General features: G+C 42.1%; 1 protein-coding gene across 2 annotated transcripts in view; it reads right to left on the minus strand.

Moving 5' to 3' along the window:
- PPP2R2D (protein phosphatase 2 regulatory subunit Bdelta) overlaps positions 1-24224 on the minus strand; it is a 44519-nt gene that overhangs the window by 13167 nt on the left and 7128 nt on the right. The window contains exons 3-4 of one of the 2 annotated variants that reach the window (XM_073354023.2): positions 15382-15479; positions 5165-5330 (exon numbers count right to left, since the gene is read on the minus strand). In XM_073354023.2, the coding sequence (XP_073210124.1) occupies positions 5165-5330; positions 15382-15479 (264 nt within the window). The remainder of the gene's footprint in view (positions 1-5164; positions 5331-15381; positions 15480-24224) is intronic. The other variant, XM_078853842.1, reaches the window with a different exon arrangement.

Consider the following 24224-nt stretch of genomic DNA (forward strand, 5'->3'; position numbering starts at 1 on the left):
TTGAAAGGTGGATAGGGAATTGGTTAAAGGGGAGACTACAACGGGTCCTACTGAAAGGTGAACTGTCAAGTTGGAGGGAGGTTACCAGTGGAGTTCCTCAAGGATCAGTTTTGGGACCAATCTTATTTAATCTTTTTATTACTGACCTGGGCACAAAAAGTGGGTGTGCGCTAATAAAGTTTGCAGATGATACAAAGCTGGGAGGTATTGCTAATTTAGAGAAGGACAGGGATACCCTACAGGAGGATCTGGATGACCTTGTAAACTGGAGTAATAGGAATAGGATGAAATTTAATAGTGAGAAGTGTAAGGTCATGCATTTAGGGATTAACAACAAGAATTTTAGTTATAAGCTAGGGACGCATCAACTAGAAGTAACGGAGGAGGAAAAGGACCTTGGAGTATTGGTTGATCATAGGATGACTATGAGCTGCCAATGTGATATGGCTGTGAAAAAAGCTAATGTCGTCTTGGGATGCATCAGGAGAGGTATTTCCAGTAGAGATAAGGAGGTTTTAGTACCGTTATATAAGGCACTGGTGAGACCTCACCTGGAATACTGTGTGCAGTTTTGGTCTCCCATGTTTAAGAAGGATGAATTCAAACTGGAACAGGTACAGAGAAGGGCTACTAGGATGATCCGAGGAATGGAAAACTTGTCTTATGAAAGGAGACTCAGGGAGCTTGGCTTGTTTAGCCTAACTAAAAGAAGGTTGAGGGGAGATATGATTGCTCTCTATAAATATATCAGAGGGATAAATACCAGAGAGGGAGAGGAATTATTTAAACTCAGTACCAATGTGGACACAAGAACAAATGGATATAAACTGGCCACTAGGAAATTTAGATTAGAAATTAGACGAAGGTTTCTAACCATCAGAGGAGTGAAGTTTTGGAATAGCCTTCCGAGGGAAGTAGTGGGGGCAAAAGATCTATCTTGCTTTAAGATTAAACTCGATAAGTTTATGGAGGAGATGGTATGATGGGATAACATGGTTTTGGTAATTAAATATTCATGGTAAATAGGCCCAATGGCCTGTGATGGGTTTTTAGATGGGGTAAGATCCAAGTTACCCGGGAAAGAATTTTCTGTAGTATCTGGCTGATGAATCTTGCCCATATGCTCAGGGTTTAGCTGATCACCATATTTGGGGTCGGGAAGGAATTTTCCTCCAGGGCAGATTGGAAGGCCCTGGAGGTTTTTCGCCTTCCTCTGTAGCATGGGGCACGGGTCACTTGCTGGAGGATTCTCTGCTCCTTGAGGTCTTCAAACTACAATTTGAGGACTTCAATAGCACAGATATAGGTGTGAGGTCTTTTTTAGGAGTGGTGGGTGAAATTCTGTGGCCTGCATTGTGCAGGAGGTCAGACTAGATGATCATAATGGTCCCTTCTGACCTAAATATCTATGAATCTTATTCTCCTTCAGGGTCACCAATCCCCATGATCCTTGTGCACATAAGGATATTGAACTATTAAGACAGAAAAGCTCTTTTTTCCACTGCAGAAAGATGGAAGAATCAGTCTCCAGGGACAAAGTTAGAAAGGAATGTTACCTTGAACCCATAAGTGAGGCTGTGTAAGAAGATTTAAGGAGGAGCACTACACAGGGCGAACCGCCTTGTGAAGGTCAGGAGCATCTTGGTCTGCTGGTTCAGACAAAGAATTAAACCCTAGGCTTCTGGAGACTAGCAGGTCATCTATGTGAAATAAGTTGTCCAAGAATGAGGCTGAGTTTTTCAATATATGATAGATTGAAAGCTGTGACAAAAATATTCTGAGGACCACCAGCAAGGAGTATTAATGCAAGTGCGTCTTGACTGACTCGGTCCCACAAATTTCCATGTTAAAAGTTTTTCTCCAAGAAGGCATATGATTATTCTATCCCTTCCATGCTTACAGCAGAACCAAGGTACTAATGGGCTTCTGGGCTAAGTTGTGGTTCTGACTTTTGAGAGGGAAGAGGAGAAATGTAGGATCAGTGAAACTATGAAGCCATAAGTACTGGGTATACTTATATCTGTTGACATATCATAAATGGAGGGGGCATTTCTCACAAAATCATCTCCATCAACTAAAGGAGAAGGAACACACTGCACCTGAAGGAGACTGACTCCGCAAAACACTGAGTGTAAGGAAAAACATTCAAAGCCCCTGACTCTATCCTAACTAATCCTGAGGTAAAAACATGGTTGGGGGAAAAAAAAGTCAAGGTAAAAATCTAAGCAGAAGTCTAGCCTCTATCTGCTAAGACAAGGAAACAGCAGAGAAGCATGAATCATCCACTCTCCTTTAGAGGAAGAATGTGATTTTGAAGAAGTCTGCTATTTTTATTTGCTGTTAGGAAAAAATCTACTCCTCTGACTTAAGGAGGGATGTTTGAAAAAAAGTTTCTCCTCCTTAAGAAATAAGTATACACATATGAATATACAGTAAAAGGTTTGGGTAGCATGCACAACGTATTTGCATTTAGTAATTTGTTTCTGTTATTCCCCATCAAGCTGACAAAGATTTGCAGTTGAACCAGTGACCTCCTGAGGAGTGAGACTTCCTTTATATTTTAAAATTCTATGAAAAGTGTGACATACCCATTTGAATAAACCTTTCTTTCAGAAGCTGTTATATGCACTATTTTCATAAACAAAAAGGAGACTGATATACAATGTTGAAATGTACAGGGATTTGTTCTGTTGTTTCACAGCTGATGTCCCTGGTGTTCTGTTTAACAGGTGATCATGAGATAATGGACAAACCTTGTGAAAGGTAATAGGGTATGGGTTTTCATCCTGTAGGTCATGATCACCCTCCCCTCTGCCCTTCCTTTACAGGGCGGGGAGTCCTGAAATTATGGGAAAGAATCCAAAATTTATTTCTGTTGCAATGAGGTCAGATTACAGAAAAGTTGAGAACACACCGGATTAGAAGACTAAATAATTTATTTGTGGACAGAGGTATAACACAGAAAAGTGATTTAGTGGAGAAAGTAGACTGTTTAAATCTAAGTCCATGTCAAGAAAGAAAACCAATTATTTTTAACTTTACAAACAGGAGGGGACTGTCCATTCAGAAATTCAACGTTCTTTCACTCAGTGTTGATGAGCTGACACTTCCATAAAACGTAGATGATTCCAGTCAAATGCTGGATAAGGCGACAGAAACATTCTCTAAGGAGCTAGGTTGAAAAATTGCCAAAGGGACTGTAACGTCAACAGGACAGACAAAAAAGCAGCTTTGGCTGTTAGAATGCCAAGAAATTTCTACCATGCAAGGAACAAGGTAAACTATCCAGTTATTTCGTAACTTAAAATTTACAGATAGACTGCAAGTCCTTTTCATAGAATCCAGGTAACAGATATATCATCTGAAACCTTTTTAAGTTTTCTTTCCATTCTATAAATTGTCTAATTCAATTTAGAATAAGCAAACTGCTGTATCTGTAGAACTGACAGATATCTGAGGGAAATTGTTTGCTAGCGTTCTGGAAAAAAGTGAATTCTGCATGGGAGACAAGGAAGAATGAGCCTTATTCTCAAACCCCAAATGCTAATCAGAAAAGCTATCACTTTTTTTTAAACCTATAAACTAGTACCTTCAAGGCCTCTGAGTAAGGGGGTTTATTTGGATTACAAACTGGGCAGGGGCCTTCCTTTAAAATCTTATACAGTGGCAAGTATACCATCAGCAAATAATAACTGTGTAACAGTCAGATGTACAATAAAGTGTAGGCTTCCAGAGGCATACAAGACCCAGCCCAACCAAAGATACCAAGTTCTTTCACACTCACTTTGTAAGTTATTTTACGATAAAGAACACCAATGCAATTGTATACTGCAGTATTCCATATGAAACTTAATCACACTTGCTCCATTTTTTAAATCTATTAATTACAAACAATAAGGTTACACTAGTTGAAAGGTAAGAGGGAAATAATTTTGATGTCATTTGTTTTCAGCATTTGATATCACTTTTGTACTCAGTTTCACTGCTTTCTTGTGTAGTTTCCATCTGTGTTCATCTTTCACACAGCAATAGGGGAGACAAACAGTTACAACTAGAAAAAAGTGATTGTAAAACAACAAAAATTGGCAGACAGATTCCGGGTCAGATGTAATACTTCAAACCAGTTTAAAACAAAACAAAACAAAAAAAAACCCAACAATAGTTTCAGTTCAAGTTCATACGATCTCTTTAGACTTGCCAACCGGCATTTTCAGGACATAGCGTAGGAGTAATAACCTACAAAAAAGCCCTTCCCTATTAATAGTGCATTATGGTGAAACAGCAGTACTACAGTACCCACCACAATGGTACTACAATCCAGAATGGAGTATTTTAGTGGAAACCATAATGTAAGTATTTACTATTAACAACATATATTAGAAGATAACCATTAAGATTTTCCCCAATTTAATAAGGCAGAGAGGAGAGATAGGGCTATATTTCAGATTTATTTAAGTGAGACTCTTAATTGTATGTATGGTATCAACATACCATGGTCATGTATGTAATGGAAATATAAACAAACATATTCCTGTCAATACAGCTGTTCCTTTTAGTTTGAAAGCTATTCCAAGCAGGCACCAGGCTCTGATGTTTGGGAAACATACCACATTGTGGGAACCACCAGAAATAATGTTGCATCACTAACATCAGGTTGCTCTGTCATTGAGGAACGGCCCTGCCACTGGACAGGGCCAGGATCAGAGAAACACAAAGAAAGCTTAAAGCCTACTTTTCTCAAGCTATGCTAAGGATATGGGGCTAAATCCTACCTTTTGAAACACATTTGTGCATGACAGAAGCAGAGAGCAAACAGAGCTTCTTACATAGCCTTCAGTCATGCAAGCAGAACATCAGGCAGGGAAAGTACTGCTGGCTATTATGTCAGCTTGCATATTACATCCAAGGACACATTCTGTGGGTTGGTAGGTATATCTTCCCATATTCCCCTAAAACAGCTAATGCATAGTTACTTCACTATTCTAAACACATGGTATCAAACTGAACATGTCTTGCATGGAATTAAAACTATGAAAAAAGGATACTATTCTGTTGTATGAAAGTAATGAACAAATGGATCCAGGATAAGACTATGAAATTCAACTAGAGTATCAAAAGATCTTGCTGTTTTACAAAATAAAAGTACACAATGAAATGTCCTTACCATTTGTAGACAGCAGGAAATGAGCAGCATTCTGTTGTGGTAACCACCTAATTTTATTAATTTTTTCCTCAATTTCTAGACTCTTCAAGTAGTCAAACTCAGGTTCATGACTCTGAAAGGTACTGTAAACATTATATTCTCCCCGAGAATGCGGACGGCTTTTATTCTGAAAGGAAGCAGAACATTTTTATTAATGAAATAGAAGTTCTTTATGTACCTAGAAAATGACAACACTTTATATACACTTTAAGAACAGATAAAATCAGCCAACTATTAATGACAAAATAAATGTGAACGAGGAATTGGGAAATGCTACTGGGCAAAGTCTTGATGAACTGGTCAAGATCCATTAGAATGATATTCTGTATAACTGGTCTTTTACAATACAAATTGTAAGTTTAATTTAAAATGTCCATTTTTGCTTAGTTTTAGAAATTGCAAAATCCAGTCTGATCCTGCTATGTTTGATGCACCAGTATGCCCTCTGCTGGCAATGTTCTAGCCACAGAATTTCACTGCACATTAGACATGTCGTATATGGTTATGGAAAGACCCCATTTCTCACAAGATGTGTGGTTTTGTAAAGTTTTTAAAATGTATTTTTTTTAATATACCAATGTTATAACATTACAAACTCTACAAAACTGCGCATATTGGAAGATAGTGGACTCTTACCACTATTGGGCAGCTCCAGTCCACAGTACGGTTCTGTGGCTGGTATGTCAGCAACAGAGAGCATGTGGTGCACCAAATAGCGATGGAGCAGGAGATCTGCAGCTGGTCTTGACTTAGAGATCTGCAGAGAAACAGAAGTTTTACAGTAGATTAATATTATACAAATGTTTCTTCTTGTTATTTGGGACAGTCAACATGTAATTTCTAAAATTGCTCTGCAAATCGACATTAATGCAGATTTGCATTAAAAGTGTCCTGCAAATTGTCATCTCCCCTTACCAATATGTGGCAAACCCCCAACAATCAAGTAAAGATGGTCCAATCCTGCAATGTGCTGAGCATCCTAAACTTCCATTCATTTCAATGGAAGGCGAGGACACTGCATAATTCAAGATGTCAACTTGGCTTCCACTCTGTTTGAGGCCACTATGACATTCATTCCCCACTCTTATTAGCAGGCTCTTGTTCAGGTGCTTCCCTATGTTAACTATAACCATCATGAAATACAGCCACAATATGGAATAGGCTGGTGAGGCCTCAGGTAATTCCTTGTTTGGGAATTATCTAGATTAAAAAAAGTTGTGTATTATGTTACCCTTAATTGTACATAATTCTAAATATTTTTTAGAAAAGATTACTGTGAATAGTCACTGAGGAAGGAACAGGAAGATGCATCCTGCGAATATCAGAGTTAGCTCTGTGCCTACCATAGTACATTAACAGTTATCATGTGGAACAGGTAGTGAAGCGTATAGTTAAGGCTGACCAACACTAACTGTCATCACACTGCGACTCCCTTCTGACAACAAATATTACTACACGACCCCAGGAGGGGGGGACCGAAGTCTGAGCCCACACGAGCCTCCTCCACCGCCTCCCCCAGACAAAGCCCCAGTACCGTGTGGGGGGGTGGAGGGAAGGGGAGACAAGACTGAAACCCAAGGGCTTCAGCCCCAGGGAGGGCACCTGTAATCTAAGCCCCGCCACCCAGGTTTGGCCCCAGGTGGTAGAGCTCAGGCTTTCAGCTTTAGCTCTGGGCCTCAGCAAGTCTAAGCCAGACTTGGTGACCCCAATAAAATGGAGTCCCGACCCACAGTTTGAGAACAGCTGCTCTAGCCCGGGGGGTAAGCAGGACTTCCCTGCAGTTGCCTGTCCCAGCAGCCAGGGACTGCTGTTGTGCCAGGCACCAGAATTAAAAGCAGGAATACCGTCTCCTGTCTTCTCAATATTTCCACTGCTGGTGCTCAGAAAATTCTGAGAAAGAAATAGCAGCATAACTACAATGCAAAGGGATAAGGAGCCATGGTGGGGAGACAGGGACTGGGACAAGGAGCCAAGGGGAGGAAGTGGGAAGGCAAGAGTAGGACTGGAACAAGTTCAGATTGACAGGACCAAGGGCAGAACAGTTTGTAGTCACTGAGTATGCTACACTCAGAATTTGGAACAAAACCCAGGATTCCTGAATCTCTACATTCTTTTATCAAATTCTTCTATCAAAATATGTACCTCATCTCCCTTTAGTGGCTGATCCATACAGAAGATGGCAAGTCTCTACTGCTAGCAGTAACTGTTAGCTCAAGACCCTGTCTACGCTGGCAAGTTTCTGTGTAGTAAAGCAGCTTTCTGCATTGTAACTCCTGAGGTGTACACACTGCCAAGCCACTTAGTATGCAGAAACTGTGCAGTTGCAGCGCTGTAAAAAAACAAAAACAAAAACCAAACAAAAAAAATACCACACACACCACCCCGACATGAGGTATACAGCTTTCTGCATTGGGGATACAGTGCCACAGTGCCAGTGTAGACACCCTGGTTGATTACAGAGCTACAATTGGCCTCTGGAACGTGTCCCACAATGCCTGTTCTTGCCTCTCTGGTCATCGGTTTGAACTCTACTGCCCTTCCCTCAGGTGACCAGTCATCCCCACCCCGTGAATTCTGTGGGAATTTTGAAAGTCCCCTTCCTGTTTGCTCAGTGACATGTGCAGTGGTCTCAGTGCATCTTCCCAGGTGACCATGCCTGCTCCACGCACCAGGCAATCCCCCGCTTGGAGCAGTGCTGAGTGGCTGGATCTCATCAGAATTTGGGGAGAGGAGGCTGTCGAGTCCCAGCTGTGCTCCAGCCATAGGAATTATGATACCTCTGGACAGATTTCACAATGCATGACAGAAAGGGGCCATGACTGGGAAACACTGCAGTGAAGGGTCAAAGTGAAGGAGCTGTGCAACGCCTACCACAAGGTGTAGGAGGCAAACCATCGCTCTGGTGCCAAGCCTATGAGCTGCCAGTTCTACAAAGAGCTGAATGGGATACTCGGTGGTGACTCCACCTCCACTGCAAAGTCCACTGTGGATTCTTTGGGGGCTCGCATGCCAGTTGAGAGTGGACCGAGCCAGGAGGAAGAAATCTTGGACGATGATGTGGCAGGGAAAGGGGACCCAGAGGCAGAACGATGACTTGGAAACCAGAGATGTTTGCAACCAGGAGCTCCTCTCTACCCTGGAGGAGGCTAGCCAGTCACAGCTGTCGGATCTTGGTGAAGCGCAAACAGAAGATGAGGCCCCTGATAAGTGGCTTTGATTTTGGGAATCACTGAAGTGAGTTGTTGGGGGCAGGAGGGTTGTAGAAAGCAGGCTTGTGTCTCTGTGATGCGTGTACCACAACATGCCTAGTCTGAGCAGAGGAAGAGGGTGTTGATTGACTCCCTCACTTCAGAAGCATCTGCCTCAGAGATCTCCAGGAAACTCTCATGAAGATACCGGGCAACCCGCTGCCGCAAGTTCTTCGGCGGAGCTGCTTGTTTCTTGCCCCAGTAAGGGCAACTTTCCTGCACCACTCTACTGTCACTGGGGGGTCGGGTGGGGGGATCACTGCTGCATATAGGAGAGCCGCATAAGGGCCAGGGCGGTCAAAAAACAGGAATTGAAGAAGTGGTGGGACAGCAAGAGGAGGGACCGAAAGGAGCACATGGCGCACCAGAACGAAGCCACAGAGTGGCTGTTAAATGTTATGGAGTACAAGTGGACACGCTCCAGGTGCTACTAGCACTGCAGACCAAGCAGCTCCGCACACCGCCTCTCTTGCAGCCACTGCTGCAAAACTCTTTCCCATGCGCTCCCCCAGACACCACCAACACACTCTTATCAACCTCCTGGCTCCAGTCAGTACCCGCTGCATTCCACTCCTCCCCCATCACAGTCCAGCACTGTTTACTCCCAGTACGCACTGCACTCAACAACCGTCCCTCTGCAGTTTAGCCCTGCTGAAGTACAGTACTCACTGCACTGTACTCTAAAGGAGAAGGTTGGATATAATACCTGGACATACACAAATCTAACTGCCCCAGGACCCCACCTCCTCCTGGGACCCTCCCCTCCCCCTCAGTGCTGATGTGTTTTTTGTTTCTCTCTCTCTTCCAGTTGTTGATTTTTAATAAAAGAATTGTGTTGGTTTGAAAGCAATCTTTAGTCTATTAATTGAAAGCAAACATAGCCCTGAAAAGCAGCAGGCAATTTTCTTAAACCTTCATAATACATTATCTGCACCAATCACAATCACCTCCTAGCATTAAGAGCACTGCACTTCTGAGCACAGCAACAAATATTAGTGGCTTTCAGCTTCAAATTGCTGCCTCAAGGTATCCTTATGGCCCTGTGCTGAACCCCTCTAATAGCCCTGGTCTCCGACTATTCAAATTCAGCCTCCAGGCGCTCAGCCTCAGCAGTCCAGCCCTGAGTGAAGCTTTCGCCCTTCCCTTCACAAATATTATGGAGCGTACAGTATGCAGCTATAAGCATAGGAATATTGTCATCAGCCAGGTCCAGCCTCCCACATAGGCAGCGCCAACGGACCATTAAAAGGCCAAAAGCACCTTCAACAGTCATTCTGCACTTGCTCAGCCTATTGCAAATAACTCCTTGCTGCTATCAAGGTGCCCCATGTATGGCTTCATAAGCCACACCATTAAGGGGTAGGCAGAGTCTCCCTGGATCACAATGGGCATTTTGACTTCCCCTACGGTGATCTTCTGGTCCGGGAGGAAAGTCCCTGCTTGCAGCTTCCTGAACAGGCCAGTGTTCCAAAAGATGCGTGTGTCATGCACCTTTCCAGACCAGCCTTCGTTGATGTCTGTGAAACGCCCACGGTGATCCACAAGCACCTGGAGAACCATTGAGAAATACCCTTTCCGATTATTGTGCTTGGCGGCTAGGCGGTCTGGTGCCAGAATTGGAATATGCATGCCATCTATTGTCCCTCACAGCTAGGGAAGCCCATTTGTGCAAAGCCATCCACAATGTTACGCACGTTGCCAAGAGTCATGGTCTTTTGGAGCACGATGTGATGAATGGCCCTGCACACTTCGTCAACACGAGTCCAGCGGTCAACTTTCCCACTCCGAACTGGTTAGCTACCAATCGGTAGCAGTCTGGAGTAGCCAGCTTCTACGGTGCAATCGTCACACGCTTCTCTAATGGCAGGGCAGCTCTCATTCTTGTGTTTTTGCGCTGCAGGGCTGGGGCGAGCTCACCACAGTCCTGTGAATATGGCTTTCTTCATCCAAAAGTTCTGCAGACACTGCTCATCATCCCAGACGTGAATGACAATGTGATCCCACCACCCAGTACACAAACCGTTACAAGATGGTGCCAAATGCAGATGGAAGCACAGGGATTTCTGGGATGTGAAGCAATGCCTCACAGGGCATTGGGACAGCACCCAGGATGCCCTGCAATCCCCTCCGCCTTCCCACAACTCTTAGCGACAGAAGAGAAAAGAGATGCTTTGTGGGATAGCTGCCCAGAGTGCACCACTCCGAATACTGCTGCAAGTTCCACAAGTGTGAACATGCTATTGTGCGGGCAGCTGACAGCGTGCACACACAAGCAGTTTCCCTTCAGTGCTCTTTGAGCAGCGCTGTAACTGCCAGCACTGTAACTCTGCCAGTGTAGACATATCCCCAGTATAGACCTCTGCCATTGGGGGTCTAAAAGTCTGTGAAGCAGATAAGCCTATATATATATATATAAAAAAATTACCCCAAAAGTGTGATTTTAGAAGGAAAAAGACTTTTTGCTCTGACTGAATTAAAGTCTAACCTTCAACCCAAATTTTCAGTGTAAAAGAAAAAAAAAAAAGCTATGCAAAAAGAACCAAAAAATAAAAGGGGATGTTATGAATATCTGTCTATAAAACTCAAACTGTTCTTCTCTGTGCATGGCTCAGTGAATGCCTTGTTTGTGTTTTCCTGTTATTTCAATTCCAACTTTTCATAGCTTTGTATTTTTTTAAATCATCATCATCGAGTTGGGACTTTCATAGGATAGTTGAAATAATGTGTGTGGACTGACCCAAGACTTCAAATGTCTCAAAATAGCTTTGGACCTGCTGACTATCTAAACATTTTTCTATCTGTGGATTTTCTGACCTGAAATTACAGCAATGAGGAGGTTCTTTGTTTGGTAAAGATGACCTAAACTGAACCCCATTGGACAATGCTCATGACTTCAGAAGAGGAGTACTCAATTCTGATTCCCCAAGGGACTCCTGAGGAGGTGTTCCAAAGGAAAGGAACCAGATAGGCCACCATCTTCAAAAACTGAAGTAAACGCAGTTGCCATAACTTGTGGGTCTGTTTGCTGCTGCAGTGGCTTCTGGCCTGAAAAAAAAAAGAGGCCTGTACTTGCTCCATCCTCCCAGCTGGCCACCAAGGGTAGGTTCCAGCAACATGCAACGTCTAAAATTCAACATTTACAAGCCTGTTTTCTCTAGAAAAGCAGCAACTTCTGTCAATGTTAAAACATCCAAGCTGATAAAACTAGTGGCTAATATTCTCAAACATGTACCAGCATCCTGAAGTTGAATTAAACCACAAAAGTATCAAATGTTCAAGTTTTGTGTTTTTTCAATTTTTGTTAGTAGACAGACCTCTCTAATAAAAATGCAAGAACACTAAAGCTTTTTTTGGACTCCAACAGATGGCTAGTAGCCATCAAGTGTGTGCACAGCTGAAACCCACGGAATTTGAGAAAGTTGCAAGGAAAGAATAAAGTTTATCTAAGAACCAAGCATTTTACCAAGTGTTTTATTGTTTTACCTCTTTTCTCGGCGTTCTCTATACATTTGGGTAAATAAATAATGCTTTGTTCCGAGAAACAGTTTTTGAGTCACTTTAATCAGATACTAGTCATGGGCCCTCAGAGAAAAAGAGCTTACAGGTGCTGGATGCAGTTTGGCTTATCATGTAATAATAGTTGGGAAATGGGGCTGCCACCCAGAGATCCAGTCCCATAGTGGTTGGAACACAGGTTTCCACCACTGAGAGAGATGAAGGAATCCAAGCCTATTACCTAAAGGACACACTTGAGAGGGACCAAAAATGGTCCCATAACTGATGCAAGAAAAAAAAAGTTGACATACATATATTGACAATTTCTTTGTGGGTTGCACAGCCTCTGAGGACCTAGTGTGAATACCACCCAGTCAGCTTTAAATGTGACCAATCCCCTATGCTCTCACATGGTTCATCAAAAAGGTTGGAACATGTGAGAAGTCAATATGGCTCCACTTGATGGAATTTCTTTTTGGTTTCCCTAGGTTGTTAAGAAATGCAAATTACACACAAATAGTCACGTTAAACCAACACTAAGGTTGCTAAGTCAAGAACTCAAAAGTTCGATGACCCCAGAAATATTTATCTCCCTTGTGTATATGCATTATAATCCTGTCTTAAACTACATGATCATTTACTAGAGAGACATGGTGAGCAATATCTTTTATTGGACCAACTTCTGTTGGTAAAAGACAACCTTTTGAACCACACAGAGCTCTTCTTCAGGTCTGGGAAAGGTACTCAGATTGTTGCAGCTAAATAAAAAGTGGAACAGATTGTTCAGCCTAAGTAGTTAACACATATTGTAAGAGACCATTCAAGGTGGTCAGTTAACCTCTGAAGTCATAAAACAAAAAAGGGAGGTAAAAGTGGGTTACAGATTGTTGTAATAAATCATAAATCCAGTGTTTTTATTAAATTTGTGATTTTTAGTTTTGTCTAGTAAAGTTATGAATTCAAGCTCCAAGGCTAGCCTTTTGAAGGTGTTGTGCAGGTTTCCCTTGAGGATGAGGACTGAGAGGTCAGATATGCAGTGACTGTTTTGTGAAAAGTGTTCGCCTACCGGTTATATGGTGCTTTTGTCTTAGTTGTCTATGTGAGTTCATGCCATATCAGACCTCTCAGTCTTTGTCCTCAAATGAAACCTGCACAACACCTTCAAAAGATGAGCCTGGGGAGAACTCCTCCTGTCACCGTAGGAAGCATCAACACTCAAGTGCTACAGCAGTGCAGTTGTAGCATTTCACCTTGAATGGTCTCTTGAAATGTGTTAACAATGTACGCTAAATAATCTGTTCCATCTTGTATCTAGCTGTGACACTCTGGTCACCTTTCCCAGAACTAAAGAAGAGCTCTGGAAAGTTAGGCTCTTTCACCAAGAGAAGTTGGTCCAACAAAAGATATTACCTTGTCTCTAACATTCTAGGACCAACACAACTACAATATTACAAACAAATGATCATATACTATTTTTTTCCATATGATCCCTGCCTCATTCAATTCATAGAATGGATGATACTAAGGGAATGAGGCTGCTGTGTGTTGGACCTTGCCTCAATTGCTGCAGAAGCTGGAAGCTGCACAGTGAATAAGGAAGGACATTGCAGGAAGAGAAAAGATGGTCTCACAATTTACAAGGCTGAAAGCTACTCTGAAGATCTGGATTTTATCCCCCGCCTCTGCCACAGAATTCCTGTGTGATGCTGGGCAAATCACTTAAACCAAACTTTTCAGAGGTTGCCACTAATTATGTGTTCCTCATTTTCTGAGTGCCAGGGGTCTGAACTGAAGAAACACTGGCACTCTCAACTGCAATGGAAATCAATGAGAGCTGTGCTCTGAACATATAAAAAAAAGTGTTATAAAATGCTAAATTCTCTACAAAATAAAATAAAAATAAATCAGGCCATGAGCACCTCAAATTATGACCTAAATTAGTGGCTTTACCTTAATCTCCCTGTGCCTCAGTTCCTCATCTGTAAAACAGGAATACCCCCACCCAACCTCACTGCGGTGTTGTGAAGATTAATGTTTGTGAAGAATTCAGATGCTACAATGATGAGTGCCACAGACAAGCCCATGAGGAAATTAATAATTCTGTATGCAGAGCAGGGTTTGAATTGTATCCAGTAAATAAGGCATAGGTCCATATATTGAACAATGAGGCTAAAATGAAATACTGACTACCCATTAACTGAGCACTACCCATCTATACACTTAATGAAGCAGGGCTCTGTAAAAATAGTATGTAAATTTGAATTAAAGACTGTCAAAATGCATACACACGAGGGGTACAAGTTAAGGCTGCATGGGACACCTTAATTCCGGTAATTCATAACTTCTGAGTGCTTGACTTTGCGAATTGAACATTCTTTTAATGTAGTTTTTATGTTTAACTCTATAACGTAGATATAAATGTAAGCATACTTGAGGGCTCAGAGACAGGATTTTCCTCAGGCTTTCAAAGCAAGGTATAAAAATGCTCTTTGGAGGCAGAAAAATGTTGAAAGAAAGTGAACATTCCACTTGGTAGCAACAACCATATAAAGATTTCTTTTACAGATATGGCAAAGCGATGGTAATCCAAGTATTTGGCTGTGTAAGGCTCAGACAGTAAATCTATGTTCTTTACATACCATGAGCTTATAGTGTAGTATCCCAATGTACACTATTTGTGTGTTGTAATAAACTGGATTATGCACATTTTAAATTTAACCATCTGTATTTATCCAGATTGAGGATACAGAATTTTTCTGTGTTTTTTCCCCCTTCTATTGTGAAGATTATGGTACAAACAATATGCAAATATGAAGTGTATATATACACACGCCAGCCCATTCTGAGTAACGCAGGAAAATTTTAACTGGTGCCTACCATCTCAATGACATTATCTGCTAAACAGTTGTTGAAGAAGGCCTTCTCTATGCTCTTCCCTGCCAGGTTGCCACATATTTTTGGGGTTGATTGGGAAGCTGCTGCCTCTGCTATCTTTGAGTCAGCTGCTCCTAGAACACAGCAAGCTGCTGATGCTTCAATTTTCAAGCACCCTCTGTTTTCCTCCTAGCAGCTGAGCTGTCCATGCCTTCTTTCTGAAGACAGTTAAAATATTTCTAAAAGACTACAATTTTTTGTCACCCTGACCCTGAGCTTTAAGTTAAACAGCAGGGCCCATGGCAATCTGCAGAATTATTGTGATTGTACAGGCTCAACAGAAATACTTGGAATGGCCATTGCTTCAGATACATCATTGAGTTCAATAAAGAGATCGGAACAATTTCAAATTTTCTAAAGAAATATCATGGACTAGAAAACAACATGAGAACATTTAAAGTTGGTGATATCAAAAGCTGTAGCAATATCATGCATGTTAATAAATGAAAAACTCAAGAGCAGCTTCAGTAGGCACACTTCATTGTTTTTGAAGTCACTGACCTCTTGTTCCCTTTGAAATATAACCACTCTGCCACCCTTGTCTCCTGTCGCAAGAAGATCTCCAGAGTAATTAAATTCAACTGTTGAAATAATATCAGCTGTAAACATAAAATAGAGACAAAGTAGCATTATAATGTGTAAACTGAGCCAAATAGTTTAAAGACCTAGAAACTGAACACAATACAGAGGAAGATAACTATTCCACTTCGATAATATGACAGCAAAACAATCCTATCTAACTTACAGCATTACTATCCAAAACTAAAACCAATACTTTTGGGCATGTATATCTTATTTTTATATCTTATTGCTGTACATTTGCTGAGTGGCAACAGTTGCTGAATAGAACTAGGTAACAAGCGAAGCCCACAAGGGTATGTCTATGCTGGAAATACCCGCAGCTGGCCTGTGTCAATTGACTTGGGCTTGCGGGACTCAGGCTGTGGGGCTATAAAATTGCAGTGTAGATGTTTGGGCTCAGACTGGACCTCAAGCCCTGGGACCCCCAGGAAGGAAACAGGTATGAGAAAACTTCCCCAGAGGACAGGTTTCCTTCTAAGCTAATCTCCAACAATTGAGGGTTACAACCTAAAATATGAGCTTTATATCCTCTCAATTTTTTTATTTTTGCATTTATTGCAACAATTCTGAATATTTTTGCTACCCAAATAAATATCTAATCTTGTTTTCAGTATTGCTAAGTTTCTGGCCTTAGTGATATTCTGGGGCAATGAATTTCGCAGCCTAATTGGGCATTGTATGAAAAAAATATTCCTTATCAGTTTTGAATTTGCCACCTTTAATTCTTTTGAATAGCCCCTTGCTCTGATGAGACAAATACACAGACACTTCTCCCAATTTTCTCTATACCATTATTTTGTATTTACCGTATATACTCATTCATAGGCTGAATTTTTTTAGTAAAAAAGGGAAGCATCAGAGAAGGGGGTCGGCTTATGAACGGGTATAGAGGGGAGAGGTGGGACACAGCCCCTTCCCCCAACAGAGGGAGCAAGGAGAGGCAGCACAACCAGCAGAGCCAGAAGAGAAGAGGCGGGGTCAGAGTCTCTCCGCTTCTGGCCATGCTGCTCTCCCTCCAGCCTCCGAAGCAGCTGCAGCTCTGGGGCTGCCAGGCTGCAGCCCTGCCACTCAGCCCTGCCCTCCAGAGCACGCTGCAGCCGTGCCGCCTGGTCTGGCCCGCTGGAGCAGGCTGCGGCCGCACTGCCCAGCCTGCTGGAGCAGCTCCAGCCAGGTCAGAGACATCCTCCCCTGGACCTCCGCAGATAAGGTGGGAAGGGATGGGATGGGGACAGTGTTGGGGTCCCGGGCTAGGGGTGGGATCATGTGGGGGGTGGTCACAGGTGTTACTCCCCTGATCCCCGGCTTCTCCTTCCCAAAAAATTTCCCCACCAGTTGCTTTCCCATCCCATCAGGGTAAGCAGCTGCCACGCCAGGACACTTCGTCTAGTTAGGTTTACCTCCGTGCCGGCAGACGCTCGAGGTAAACAAACCATCTTGGCCCGCCAGTGGCTTATCCTGATGGCCCAGGAGCCAAAGTTTGCTGACCCCTGAATTACAGGGTCTGCTTATGAATGCGTCATAAAAATTTTCCATTTTCACTTATCCATCTTGGGGGGGTCGGTTTATAAACAAACCGACTTATGATCGAGTATATATGGTATGTCCCCTGAAATTTGTCTCCTTTCAACATAAAGAATTCCAATCTTTTTAATCACTTATGAGTTCACCTATACTTATAAATATTTTTATTATCAGCCTCTGAACCTCCCCTCTAATTCTGTAACATCAGTTTTGAAATGGAGTGACCAGAACAAAACACATTATTCCGGATAAAGGCATACCATTGCCATACAATGGCACTACAGTATTTTCAGTATTAATTTCCATTCATTCCTTATACACTATCAAATTGCCTTTTTTTTTTTTAAAGCAAAAAAAATAATTAAAAAAACCCCTCTGCTAAACAGTCAAGCACAGGCCTTCACTGAGTTGTCCAAAAGGATGCCTAGATCTTTTTCCTGAGTTTACTGCTAGTTTAGAACCCAATAAAGTGTATTAGTAGTTCAAAGTACTCTCTGCTGTGCACATGACGCTACATTTTATCAATCCTGAATTTCATCTGCCATTGTGTTGCCCCTTCAATTAACTTGATTAAGGGCCCTCTGAGGTTCCTTAAAGTCTTCTCCAGCCTTGACTAGATAATTGTGTCATCTGCAAGTTTGCAATCTCACTGATCATCTCCTTTTCTAGATAATTTTAATAAATTAAACATTAGTCTTACCATATAATGTTATGGCACCCTGTTGAAACCTTTCCATAATAAAAAGTGTCCATTCCCCCCAACTCTATTTCCTATCTCAGTCAGTTTCTGATCCATGACAATACTTTGCCTCTCTCATAACCTGAAACTATTTTTTAAAGTTCTAAGACACATTTCCTAAAATAAATTTTCTGCAATACATATAGAATATTCTGAATACTGGATGGTATGGCGTAAAAGTTTTTAATGGCACTGAACAGAATGATCTAATTCAAAAATAGTTTTGACAATCCTGAGCTCCTTGAAGCTGACACAAACAGATACAAATATTATCACCCCATCATACAGATACAGATATATGAAATAGGTGTGTACATCACATATACAATGAGAAATTGAAAAAATGTGAAAAAGCAGAATGAATGAGCAAGTGATTTAAGAAAGTAGTGGAGGCAATCCAAATTTGATGCATACAAATCTATAGATTTAGGATATTTTCAAGAATTTATTTCAAATTTAAATGTCCAGCCTTTAAGTTACAGACTATTATCGCTGTACAAATAAGCACACTGCTACCATAATATCTGAACGCTATACAACAAGCAAGACCATTTTTAATAGTGGAAACTGGTAAACTGCCTCTGAAAAGAAACTGAAATTAATCCTTCTCTTAAGCTATTACTGATAACCTATAAATCAAAGGAAAAAAACATTTTTAGGAAAATGCCTAACATCTATTCTATCCTTCAGTTCTACCTACCAAAGTACTCATTGACTCATTCTCTCAAAAAACAACAAAAAGCAGAAATTGGGAGACAATCATTGTGTGTGTTTTTCACAGAGACTGATTTTGTTTAATGCCTATGAGTGGCTGATGTCACTTGCTTAAAATAGATCTATTATTTACTATTTGCATTACAGCAACACAGATTGGGTTCCCATTATGTCAGGCACTGTACAAATAAGATACAGTCCCTGTCCCAAACACTAACATTGTAATAAGCAAAACAAAGGGTGCAGGGAAACAGAGGTACAAAGCGGTGAAGTAAATTAGGCAAGCTCACACAGCAGGTTGGTGGCAGAGCCAGCATTAGAACCCACTTCTCTGCTGACTCCCAGTCCAGTGCTCTGTCCACTGAACTATGCAGTCTGGATTTCATACAGAACCCCAAAAAAACATGCTGGGTGTATTAAAGACATGTTTGATACGGAGAGTAGATATCTAGACATGGTGTAATAGGATAAGGTAACAAAAGAAGTGGAGTTAGTGACAAAGTTCAAAGGTGGCAGAGGTAAACAAGGTCAAACGGATATTTGAATCATCTTGCAACTACAGTAGCCATTTGGGTTGGCTGCTAGAGACTGAAAGTATGGGCTTTTCCTGTGGAGCAATCATTTATTTTGTCACTACTGGAAAACTAATGAGGCCATGTGGGAGGTGCAGCCACTAGAATGACTTTTGGGTGGGGGGTGGGGCACTGGGATAAACATAATAAATTGCTGACAGTACATACAGGAAAGTAAGTTTTGGAGAAGGAAGTCAAATGGGGTACAGAAGAGTACACAAGATTACTCTTCTGTTCTGATGTTGCCAAGGAGCTGAGGGAACTACACAGAGCACAGTAGAGCCACCACTGCAACTTCCAGTTTGGAAAAGGTCACTTAACTTCTGCTTCTCTAGCCTGTCATTCTAACAATGTTTTAGAACATCCATCCTCTCCCCCTTGCAAGCCACTTTTTTAAAAAAAGCAACCAGAATTGTAGGGGTTTTGTTTTTTAAAGTCACCACACTAAACTTGATGTATTTTTAATTACATTTAATTGGTCACATAAGAATACTTTTCTTCTACTAGTTGCAGGACCACCAATTTTCTCTACTACTGGAATATATCAGGCAATCCTTGACAAGAAGGAAGTAACCAGTACCGAAATTTCCAGAAAAGTGAGGAAAGAACAAGTAGCATCAACATCATAATATCATCGCCCAGTCCTTCCCGAAGAGAAAAAATAGATTCCTGGGCCTATTATACCATGAAGCACTACTCTTAGGAGTGGCAAACCCAGAGAGAGCTATGAGATTAATTATGTATTACTTGGAAACATTTCTGAGGGCTTGTCCAACTTGCTGCCCTGCATGTTTCCCTGAGGGTGACTGAGACTCACTCTGCCCAGGAAGCGGTCATAGGCCTCAGCAGGTACACTTGTAAATTAGGCAAGAGAGCAGGTCTTTTGGATTTATATGGTTCTATAATGCACTGTTATTAATCAGGCAATGATTTGTTGCTTTCTTAGGGCAGGCCCTCACTATCTGCCGAATCGGGTGATGTCTAGACGCAATAAATCAATCCCCAATCGCACTCCCCGTCAACACCGGAACTCCAGCTTGCGAGAGGCGGAAGTCGACGGAGGAGCAGCAGCGGTCAACTCGCCGCCGTCCTCACGGCCAGGTAAGTTGACCTAAGATACGCTGACTTAGACCTGGGCTTACTGTGACAGAATGGATCTGAAGGAATACCTTCTTCCTGGAAGTAGTTCTGTTGATATAACTTAACTGCTCTCTGAAAATCTACTGTGCAGCTTTGCTCCTTTTAACATGATGGTCTATGGAGGAAGGAAACTAAGAAGTCATGGGACACATGACAGCTTCAAAGTTGTCAGCCATTCCTAGGGCCACTTTATCATCCTGGAATTTACGACACTCAATCTCTATAGATGGGACCCATCCTTTTTGATCTGACGTTAGGGCATTTAAAATGACCACCTTTTTGTAAGGCAGTAAATGGAAGTCTTGCTCAAAACACTTCTGTTAATGTGTGCAGAAGAGTGTTGAAATTCAGTGTAGGTACTCTCAATATTGAGATGCCCTAATTCGTCACAACAACAAGGATTTTCACAATGTGGGTGGTCTCCTAACTACATGTATAACTTAAGATACCGCAGAGGGAGAATAGTTTCTCCATAGTTAAGGTCACAAACAACTTCCATTATTAAAGTCATATTTTTGCCTGTTTGCTTTGGTCTGCATAATTGTTTTGGCCTGAAGACTGCCGTATTTACTGTAAAGGCATAGGAGAACGTTTCTGTAAAGTATGCAAAAAAAGCAAAATCGTTTGGAATGACAAGTCATTTAAAATGTATTCTGATTTGAATTTGATTGTCTAATATTTGTCTTCTTGTATCTCAAAACCCACCTGCTACTGTCCCTTCAAGTTTGCATACAGTTAGATCTTTTTGAAAACTTTTGTGCTAGCAGTATGTAGAGAAAAAAGTTTTAGTTAAGCAAAATTAATGAGTTTTGGATTGTTTTGGGATCCAATCCTGTCCAACTTCATTAGGATTTTAACACGTTAAAATACACCTGCTTTCCTAGATTTGTTAGTTACAAGAAAAAAAGAGAGGGGGAAAGGGCTGAGGACGTGAACACCAACACAGGAAGGGGGAAACAGCAGTTGCTGGAGTTCAACCATGAGAAGGGAAATACCTTCACAGTCACCCTCTCCATAGTGAGCCACTAACCCACAGAACAGCAATCCCCAAACTTTTCATGGTCATACCTCCCTGTCGGGAGCGGGGCCACAGCTCCCAAGGGTGGGCTGGCGGGCAGCGGAAAAGGGGATGAGGCTGGGCCACAGCTAGGGGCGTCAGGGGACAGGAGTGGAGCCGCAGCCAGAGGCCGAGGCTGAGCTGGGAGGGGCGTTGCTATCGGGGTTTGAAGCAGAGCTGTGACCAGGCTGCGGTGCGGGCCCTGGCTGGGGGCAAGGCCACAGCTGGGGCCTGATGGTGCTCCATCCCTGTCCCCCTGTGGGGGATGACCTGAGCCTCATGGTGCTCCATCCCTGTCTCCTTGTGGGGGCTGGCCCATGCCCCTCCCCAAACGTTCCTCTGTGACACCCTGGGAGGTGTGTGCCTCACAGTTTCGGGACCACTGCCACAGAAGCAAAGACACACAAGGGACAGAAACACACAAGGGGGTAAGAAGCAGGAGAAGGTAAATACACAGGAGGCAAGCCAAGATTTTCAAAAGGAACTCGGTTATGGTATTCTCTGGACATGTTTTCTAACCCCTAGAACTATGTCAATAATCTAGATTTACTAAAAGAGCATTTAATTCATTTAAATTATTCGGAAGTTATTTCAACTGTACTACTGGCAAAGTTGTTTGAATTAACACACAATTATTACAAAATCCAGCTGGCACAGAGGTTAACACAAGCAGCTTGTTGACACAAGAAGGTTCTTCTAATTACACAAATATATTTATACTAATGTAATGTCCCCATGTGGACACAATTATTCCAGTAGAAAAGTGGCTTTTTTTCCCACTTTAACTTAAACCCTTCCCAAGCAGCATAAGCTACACTGAAGGCAATTTTATTCTGGAGTGAGAATGTCCACTTGGTAATTACACTGTACTGGTATAAATGGTCAGATTTTATGATATAAACAAGTCCCCGTGACCTGTGGTCTTTACAAGACCTACCTCTCTGCCAGTCTCTTTTTCAAGGTAATAACCAAGTATTTTTGCTTTACAGGAGCTCAGTTGGGAGACAGAGGGCAGTAGCTTTCAGTGTTCACACATTATAGAACTGCTGAAATGGACCCAGTTGCTGAGTTGTCATCTGTTTTAAGTTTACTGAGACTCAGAGGCCAACCAATGGCCCCATCCTTGGGTCCTTAAGCACATCTTTGGGGTGCAGATCCTCTGTCTAGTGCCCCCTTCCCCTATGAGAGTTGGAACCCACCAGCTGCCTAGCCCTATTCTCAGATTCCCTGTTGCTTAAACTCACCCCCCCTCCCTCCCCCGGAGCTCTATCAAAAGGTGAGAATGTCTTCTGGCTGCCAGTGTAACTCTCTCCTGAAGCAGTGCAGAAGTTGTTGCATATAACACACACAGACACTTTACTTAGGTTTTGTCTACACTGGACTTTCATCAGTAAAACTTTTGTCGTTCTGGGGGGGGTGTGAAAAAAAATCCCCCCCCAAACAACAGAAGTTTTACCGACAAAAAACGCGGGTGTAAACAGCGCTTTGTCGACTGGAGAGCTCTCCTGCCGACAAAGCTACTGCTGCTCGTTGGGGATGGAAGTTTTTTGTCGGCGGGAGAGCTCTCTCCTGCTGACATACAGCAGCAACACTGCGTGCATTTTAGTGGCATGGCTGTGATGCCAAAAGGTATGTAATGTAGACATAACCTCAGAAGTCACCACTGCTCTTTTACTTAACAGATAAAACAATTACAGAAATTACAGATCATTTAGAAAAACAATGAAAATCCTAAGTGCAAAGCCTCTTGTGAGCTCACTTTCCCTGGAAGTTACACAAGCAGAGTCCCCAGATTCATCAACCCACTACATGCTAGGTTGCTTCTTCCTTACCATAAGCTGGAAAAAAATTTTGGTCCAACACGGAGGCAAAATGACTACAGAAGACAAAGGGCTGCAAATTTAAAATCGAGTTTGTAACTTGGTAAAGACACATACAGAATGTTCATAATCTCAGAGACTACAAAAATTGTATAGAGTCCTTCAATTGTTAGAATATGACAACCTGATTTTAAGGTCTCCTATCTTAGCAGTGAGAAGAACATGCTCCACATGTCCACTATTGAGGTGGGGCTCTTCCTTTTCCAATGGCTCAAAATCCTGTTTCTAGCCTTATTAGGTTACAAGATACTCAAATTTTAAAAGTATCGGGGGTAGCCGTGTTAGTCTGTATCCACAAAAACAACAAGGAATCTGGTGGCACCTTAAAGACTAACAGTTTTATTTGGGCATAAGCTTGCTTGGGTAAAACACCACTTCTTCAGATGTATGTGGTGTTTTACCCACGAAAGCTTATGCCCAAATTAAACTGTTAGTCTTTAAGGTGCCACCAGATTCCTTGTTGTTTTTTTCAGATTTTAAAAAGACAAGTTATAGGATTTAATGTTAACTGCCTTGCTCCTCAGGACAGTGTATTTTGGGGACATTACACATTTTGGGACAGAAAGGGAATGAAACTTCTCCGGCCAGCTTTTTTTAAAAAAGAAGTGGTTACTGTTTGGAATGTTCACAATAGACCTGGTGGAAATGGATTAGTGAGCAGAGAGTGAAGGTGCACATAAATGCAGTTATTATAGGACTATCACCACAATATGTGGACATACACATTCAAGAGATTTTAAGTCTGACAAAACAGTATCAATGTGACATTGCTTCTAAGAATGAGTCTGTACCTAAAGCACAGCCGCAGCTTCATACATGTGGAACTCCATCAATTTCAATGGGTGAGCACCTACTGTGACGAGCTGGGGCTTCTGTCTGAACCAGTTCTGAACTGTGGATGATGATATGAAATTGCATCATGAAATTTCAGTGGCACAGAAAGCCTATATGTATGTGGATCCATCGTGAGTTAGCAGGTTGTGTCAGTTGTCTCTGCCCCGCCAGAGACAACTGAGTGATGGGCACTGAAGGATGGTGTATTCAAAAAGTATGACACCTTAGGACAATGTGTTTGCTCTAGCTGGGCACTTCCTCCTCTTGTCTATGGGCAAGTGAGGAGGGGCAACAACAGCTTTGGA

The sequence above is a fragment of the Lepidochelys kempii genome, chromosome 7, assembly GCF_965140285.1.
Source record: "Lepidochelys kempii isolate rLepKem1 chromosome 7, rLepKem1.hap1, whole genome shotgun sequence".
Classification (NCBI taxonomy): domain Eukaryota; kingdom Metazoa; phylum Chordata; order Testudines; family Cheloniidae; genus Lepidochelys; species Lepidochelys kempii.